The 7,832-nt window shown below is 36.5% G+C and overlaps 1 protein-coding gene across 6 annotated transcripts; it reads left to right on the top strand.

Annotated features, from left to right (window-relative positions):
• The first annotated feature begins 1,022 nt into the window (after positions 1–1,022).
• Positions 1,023–5,554, top strand: LOC113356625 (transcription factor bHLH137-like). Of its 6 annotated transcripts, none has more exons than XM_026599809.1 (8): positions 1,023–1,449; positions 2,077–3,129; positions 3,263–3,469; positions 3,576–3,641; positions 3,727–3,795; positions 4,249–4,320; positions 4,423–4,569; positions 4,791–5,554. In XM_026599809.1, exons 2-8 carry the CDS (start codon positions 2,473–2,475, stop codon positions 4,872–4,874), a joined length of 1,302 nt encoding a protein of 433 aa, XP_026455594.1. In that variant the 5' UTR covers positions 1,023–1,449; positions 2,077–2,472; the 3' UTR covers positions 4,875–5,554. The 6 variants fall into 6 exon arrangements, with proteins under 6 accessions (XP_026455594.1, XP_026455598.1, XP_026455596.1 ...); XM_026599813.1 differs by having other exon boundaries at positions 1,024–1,449; positions 2,552–3,129; XM_026599811.1 differs by having other exon boundaries at positions 1,024–1,449; positions 2,512–3,129.
• Positions 5,555–7,832: the final 2,278 nt, after the last annotated feature.

The following is a 7,832-nucleotide window of genomic DNA, read 5'->3' as shown; positions in this document are numbered from 1 at the left end:
ATTTCAGCAGTGATCTCCTGCAACTAAGCTTCATCCCCCAACCTATCCAGCACTGGAATCACAAACACTCTCTACTTGCTTGCATTCAAACCCCAGCTAAGATTAGGTCATCCGTCAATGTCTCAATTGCAATAATACTACTCAAGACTTCTTGACCGTTGAGGAACAAAATAGCCGTTAAATCCGGAAGATTTAAATTCCGCGGGGAAAAAAAAACAAAAATATTCTCATATCTGACGAGAAAATGACTTCAACGATGGAGTAGTTTTGACCTTAGCATCAGTTTTCTAGGGGACTTCACTTGACTGTTTGAATCAACTAACAAGCAAAAGGAAGGGAAAGAAGCAGCTCTACATCATCATCACACAGCTGGAATCATTATCCGTACATGAGACGACGAGGAAGTAAAGGTAAAAAAAGAAACAAAATGATAAGATTCTAATATTCCATTTTCCACGTCCTGTTAGAAAAATTACAAGGGGGTGTCATAACAAATATTCATATTCGTACAGTGCCTCTCTTAGAAAACTTAGTAGTAGTCAATTTATTTGACCGGTAGCCAAATTGTGTTTGGGATTAGATTTTATGGACAAGTCCTATCCTCTAAAATATCCTGTAGGTCCTCCCAAATCTGGTCTCTTTTGATTCGCAAGATCAATGCCAAACGTCGACTCATGGCCCATATTAGATACATTCACTCAACTTAGTCACATTTCTGTGACCGATACACCGTCAAAGAAAACAATCGAATCGGAGGAATCAAACCGGCCTCCAAAACCTTACAGAGCGGCAGAAATGCTCAACCGTGTTTTATAGCATGTACGGTTAACTGTTGGTCATCTAGGCGCCTAGAGGAGGACTCAAAGTTAACCCCGTCGAGTAGAGGTGGGGACCACAAATATATTGGAGGTGAGTAGGTGGGGCCAGTTGTGATAGGAGAGTTGATTGAGTGTAATGAAGCTCATCAGCTCAGCTCAGGTCCATGATGTGTTTTTTCTCTCTTCTGAAAAGGAGTGTGAGATTGAGAGTGAGAGAGAGAGGGGTTAGTTGGGTATTGGCTGTAAATTAAAAAAAGAGAGAAAAATTTGAGTGTAGTACAGAACAGGAGGTTTGGTTTGTTAGGATATTTGGTAAGTGTGTCAGTAATAAAAAGAAGAAAAGAGAAGAGATATCATCAAAGGAGATAGATAATTGGATAACTTGGGTTTCAAGAGAAGAACATCTTCTTCTTCCTCTTACTTGTTTGATGTATAATGGAAGATTAAAATAAGACATTATTATTAACAAAGTTGTTTTTCAAGAAAAGCAAAAGGGTGAAGAGATTAGGTTTTTCTTTTGGCAGAGCAATAATAATTTACTAAACAAGAGCAGTTGAGAGGAGGGCAGTAGTAGTTAGTCTGTCATCTTAAAAAAGGAAAAGGATATCATTCATACAATTTACTTGGGCAGGTAATCACTAAATCAGATCCAAAACTTCTCTTTATTTATTTTTCTTATGACTCTCTCTAATGAAATGTGTACTCTATGTTTGCTTTTTTGATCATTAAAAGTTAGAATTTGATTCCATATTACTGTTTGTGTGCAATAAATTATTGTATTTATTTCTTTTGCTTTTTTATTGATTTTCCTAATTTGAAGAAGCAATTTAAGTTTTAAGGTTTCTATCAACAACCCATATAAAGGGTGTAGTCTATTAGTCTCTGTAGCTCTGGAACCCTTACCTATTTCAAGTTTTTTTGTCTAATTCAAGCAGAATTGGATGCTTTGAAGATTACACTTTTTAGGAAACATAAAAGGGTGTTCTGTTACTTTTTTTTCTAGGGAGTTGGGTGTTGAGTTAGTATTCAATTTCAAGCTTTCAATCTCTTTTATTTAGGGTTTCCTTAAAAGACATTTTGATTCTCACTTGTGTTTATTGATTGAGGCAACACATGTTTCTTAGTTGGAGAGTGATTAATTGAACAAAAGGGTATTTGCTTTCTTAGATGTTTTCTACAGTGAACTAATTTTAGCTCATGTATTCTCTTTGTTTCCTTTATGCTCTGAGACTGAAAGGTTCCTTTATTTCTTTCTCAGGACAGTTTTCACATAAATGTGATTCATCTTAGGGTTTTGGAACATATAAGCAAGGTTTTGGAGTGTTTTGTACTTGGGTTAGATTGTATGCCTGCTGTCCTGGATTTTGTTTTTCCTTTCTTTTCTGTCTCAAGAGATATGTTGCAGCTTAATTGGTTTCTTTTGCTTTAGTCTTCAGTTGGCTATAAAGCTGCCAGGGTTTTATTTGTTTGTTCCTTGTAGAGTCTTGCAAGCAATGAACATCTACTTTCAGTCAAACTATCTTTGGCTGGCTTTTAGGTACTAGATATCTCCATCTGTTCTTCTTAAAGTTTGATTGTAGATTTAGGGCTTCTTGTTGGTCTACTGAATTGAGTGCTAAAAGAGTTCAAACTGTTAGTTTGGTACTATACTACAATGGGCATGAATGGTAATGGTGATTTGGAATTTCAACAGAGACTAGGGATGTATACAAATTTGATCTCTCCATCTTCAGGGATGTGTACAAATTTGCAGACTGAGAAGGTTGTGGAAGAGATGTCAATGAACCAAATTTCCCTTTCTAAATCTACACATGAAGTAGACTCATTCTTTCATACCGGTTGGGACCCACTTGTTACACTGCCGCAAACCATGGAATTCAAAGGTTCTTTACTGGATTCTCATCATCAGATTGGTATTCCTTCACTGAATGTTGATTTACTAGAAAATCAAAGAATCGCCAACTCGCCTCACCTTGTTCTCTATCCATCTGATCCCAATCTTGTTGGACTTGAACCTAAACTTCCAAGCTTTGGAAGTGGGAGCTTCATAGAGATGCTTGCTCCGTTCTGCATTCCTGAATCTCACCAGCTTGTTCATGCTGATTCCCTCCCTGGTTATCCCTCAAACAAGGTAAACACTGTGAATCCCACTTCAACTTCTGGGAAGGTAGCTGATCATGGTGTAATCTTTCAAGAAGAAGTGCCAGTTGCAAATGACTGTGGTAGAAAACCGCTCTACAATGGAAAGAAACGAAAAAGGGTAATGGATAATCCCACTGGGGACACCCATTCTCAACTTAATTCAACTCAGGTAACTAAGACTCAGCTGATTGTAGTAAAATATTTACAAGAATATGTATGATTATAGCTAGGCTTAACGATATTTTGCTGTAATTTTGTGTTCTTTGTGATAACCTTGTTGGTTAAACTGGTTAATTTGATAGAGTATGGAGACTGAGCAACAAATGGTTACTCCAATTGAAACCAGTGAGGATCTGAAAGGGCAAAATGAGAGAAAGCAGAGAAATAAGCAAAACCCATCTTCAGAACCTAAAGACAATTCACAAAATGAGGAAGCTCCAAAAGAAGATTACGTTCATGTAAGGGCAAGACGAGGCCAGGCAACTAATAGCCATAGCCTTGCTGAAAGAGTAAGTTCTAACTTCTTATTATGAGTTGTTTAACATGTTTTCCTTCTGTAGTGAGTTCTTTGTTTTATATAGATCTGTGTGTTTTACTTATCTTCATGACATGCAGGTGAGAAGGGAGAAGATAAGTGAAAGGATGAAGCTGCTTCAAGACCTTGTACCAGGCTGCGATAAGGTATCTTAAGAAGTTCTAGAGTTTGTGCATAAGATCTTAGTTTGCATCTAAACTCAAAATAACTTGACATCGTTTACTATTGAAGGTTACGGGTAAAGCACTTATGCTTGATGAGATAATTAACTATGTGCAGTCACTGCAAAGGCAAGTTGAGGTATGCGATTCAACTGCGAAAACAAATGCTAATTTTATCATTCCAAAACATCGGTATTGCAATAATCATGGATCAACTGCATGTGAACTTATAAGTTACACGAATAGAGCTATGTAAACTTCCTGTGAACTTGTTAGTCAGATGAATGAAGCTATCCGATGCACTGTGACGCTTATTGTATGTTCCCAATCCCATTCTATCTAAAGATTACAGGTTGAGTGAAATGAAACCATATAAATTTTAACAGACATTTCAGTCATGAGTTAATAGCGGACATATTTCTCAAAAACAAAACCAAGTCTATGGTGTACATAACAAATAAACAACTTGTGCAGCAGAAAATAATAAATACAAAAACCCAAAATGATTCAGCTCAAGCTGATAACGTCTGAACACTAAGTCATTTATCTTTAATGCGTTTTTTTAACACTACTTACCGTTTTTTGGTTGCAGTTTTTGTCAATGAAACTTGCCACTGTTAATCCTGACATCAACGCCGATATAGAACGGATTATGTCCAAAGATGTAAGTTAGTGTGATAAGTGCAGCAGCTGCATACGTGAGCTATTTAAGCAACATATTTTAAGCTTTCGTGCAATCTATTTACTACATCCCTTTCCACCGCAGATTCTTCATTCACGCGCTGGGGGTTCAGCTATTCTTGGTTTTGCTCCTGGAGTGAACTCATCTCACTCTCAAGCTATGCCCCATCTCTTCCACCAAGCTATGCTGCCTATGCAAAGTACTGATGTCCTTCCCCTCTCTGTTCCCCAGGTAAACCTAATCATGGAGTCCTATTTGCTTCTAGGCAAGACTGTGATTGCATCTCTCACTTGTAATTGCTAGCAAGACCACACAATCCAAGCGGTGTGGTCCAATTGGATCAACCCCCACCACACTGGCTATATGTGTGGTTTTCCTCCTTACAAGTACCTGAACAAAATCGAAATGGTCCACACCACATTCATTAATCTGGTTGTACTAACTTGTTGCAGATGTCAAGTGTATGGGTCAATGATGATGAGCTTCAAAGTGTTCTGCAAATGGGTATGGTTTCTAATCCAGATATTAATAATTAGGGATCTGACGCCAAGTGCCTGATGTTGAGATGAGATAAATTCCCAGAGAATTTTAAGTTTTACAAGGTTTGTTTTATCCTCAACAGGTTCAACGAAAGTAGAGATATAAATATCTGAGGGATAAACCTATAAAGTAGTTTATCCCTTATAACAGGAAGCTTTCAGAAGTTATCAGCTGATCAGCTACATATTCGATTACCTGGGGAATTTATTAGAGTTGTATAGTTGAAGAAGAGTCCTAACCGTTTGTTCTTCGAATTTTAGTAGAAGAAAATAACAACAGTGTATAGTCAAAGACAGCATAATAGAGATGACTTTGATTTTCGAGAGAAGTAATTGTTTTTCTGTTTTTTGTATGTTTGTGTCTAAGCTATAATAATAGTATAGAATAGAGAGTGTATTTTGATAACCTTTATGAGAGAATTTGGTCGAAGATTGCAATAGAAAGGTTTGCTTTGTAGAGAGCAAGTAAGTAAGAAAGTAAGAACTTGAATGGTTTTGAGTTTGTGGAAAGCAATATACTGTGCTCCTACACTGATGGACACAATTGAAACTTGTTATCGAGAGGGATTCGGGTAGGCAAAAATCCTGAATACTGAAACTAGTGTTCTTGTTTGTATATTTTTTTTTTCTGAAGCATGTCTTGTTTATATATAGTAAAAACGACTTGTTTTGCTGGACTTCATTTTTAGACTGAAACTCAATTTGCAGTGTTGACAGAAAGTCTTATATGCATTAGGCTGGCTCTAATGGGTAAGATTCAATTTTCTCCCCAAGAAGTGTCGTTTATAAACCTGAACTCCACCATACGCTCTTCAGTTTCGTTGAACGTGAGATGGAATCAGCACAGGGACGCCATCCCTTTTGGCCTCTCAAAAAGTTCTAAAACGCCAATTTGGTAGGCGTCTAGGAAATATTTTATGTAAATTCTAATATCATGAAGATATGGACTGTAAGATTCATAGTTTTATTGGTGATCCAACCGTTGATACATCATATGTCATTAGGGTTGGCATCTTTGTTTTGAATCGTGAATTCCCACTAAGCTTGGGTGTTGAATTTTGATGATGTGTCATGGGTATGAATGTTGAATCGTGGACATCCATTAGACTAAGCCTTATCCATTAGTTCTATCATTTGATTTCAGCCCTTGGTGGCTTGGGCCTCGGTACCTAAAAAAAGAGATCAAACAAAAGGACTCCTATTCAAATAAAGGTATTTTTGTTCCTAAGATAAAGAAAATTTATTGAAAGGCTTGAGAAGTTAGTTCATGACAATCCTTTGCTAGAAAAGCGACTATCCAAGGAGCAAAATTGTTGTACTCCTCTGTTGGTTGTTTATCTTTTCTAACAGACTTAGAGATACCATCATCAAATTCATTAATAACTTCACTAACATATGAGACTTCATGAACTGTGAAACTAAATAGCAATTGTTTTGTTTCTCTAATAAACAATTATTTCCCCATATAGCTATAGAGATTGTAGCATTGATGCACTTAACAACCTTTTCTCTGTCAACTTCTGTGTGAATTTTATCCATCTCTAGATATCTTGTGCACTGTAGTACTTCTTTAATGGCCATGCACTCACCTGCCTCTAGTTCAAGAACTTTTGTTACATAGCTGTCTTTGATTCCTTTGAAGTTACCTGCATAGTTTCGAAAAACAAAATCAGTACCAAGCTGAGTAGTATTACAATCAAATGAAGCATCCACGTTAATCTTACTAGTATTTATACGAGATGGACTCCAAGTTCAACTTGTTGAATCTGCAACGATATTCAAGCTAGGAACTAACTTTATTTTGTTTAGAAAATAATAAATTGTACGTATTGAACTTAATTTTAGATGCAATGGTGACTAGGTTTCGAATTTTTCCGTGAAAGATGCATTCGCATCTTTCTTTCAGATGATCCAAGGACCAATCCAACATTGTGACTGATCCCATAACCGATCTTGAATTGATTTTGACTTATATTTTCCGAATTGTTTATTACTTTCTTGATGGATTTCAATTATGACATGAGTGGAAGAGGAAAGTTTGGATTTCGATTTTTACTTATGTTATCCACTTCAAAAAAAAATTCCAACACATTGTTATTCATATTTATTCTTTTGATACTCGAGGTAAGATCCTTATAAATATCTGAGATTAATTATCAGTACCATCACTGGACATAACTAGAAGATTGCGCGTAACTAGTTGGCTAATTTAGCAAAGTACATGAATTTACAACTAGCTAATATTGGTTATCATACTAAATAAAATATTAATAATCATAAAATGAATAACAACACGCGATTAGAGAAACGAATTTACGGCTTATAGATGAAAAATGCAAACATAAAGTGGTGAGATATTACTTTTTTTTTGTAAGGTTCCAAACAAGAATTTTGAGTTGACTCATGACACGACTAAAAGTCGTTTGGGCTAGAAACCACAGTAGGTAGGCTAAACACATAAACCCCCTACCTCGCACAAAATTCTTGTGGAATTTGCCTTGTCCATCAAAAAATCAACTTTTCTTGTGGAAAGCTATAAACGAAGGTCTACCGACTTTCTCTATTTTACACCGCATCAACATCACAAACTACAACCTATGCCCCGGATGTAATGCCGAGCCAGAAACAGTGGAGCACATGCTTATTCACTGCCCAATTTTAGTAGCATCCTGGAACATCCTATCATCTTGTATATCAACCAACCAAACTAACATAAAATCCCATATCACCATAAATAATCAAACAACCATTACCTAAATTCTACAGGACGCAATCCATGCCACCTGCATATCAGTTTGTTGTTTTCTCTTCTGGAACATTTCGATGTCCAGAAACAATTTAGTTTTCAAACAACATCAAACAACCCCAGATAACATCCTCGCACTTACCCTGCAACAACAAAGAGAGTTTGAATGGGCACAAAAAGTTTTACCCCCAGCTTTGCCAGTGGAAGAA

The sequence above is a fragment of the Papaver somniferum genome, chromosome 3 (genome assembly GCF_003573695.1).
Source record: "Papaver somniferum cultivar HN1 chromosome 3, ASM357369v1, whole genome shotgun sequence".
NCBI classification, from domain to species: domain Eukaryota; kingdom Viridiplantae; phylum Streptophyta; class Magnoliopsida; order Ranunculales; family Papaveraceae; genus Papaver; species Papaver somniferum.
Note: the sequence above shows the minus strand (reverse complement) of the source record. Positions and strands in the feature narration are given on the sequence as shown.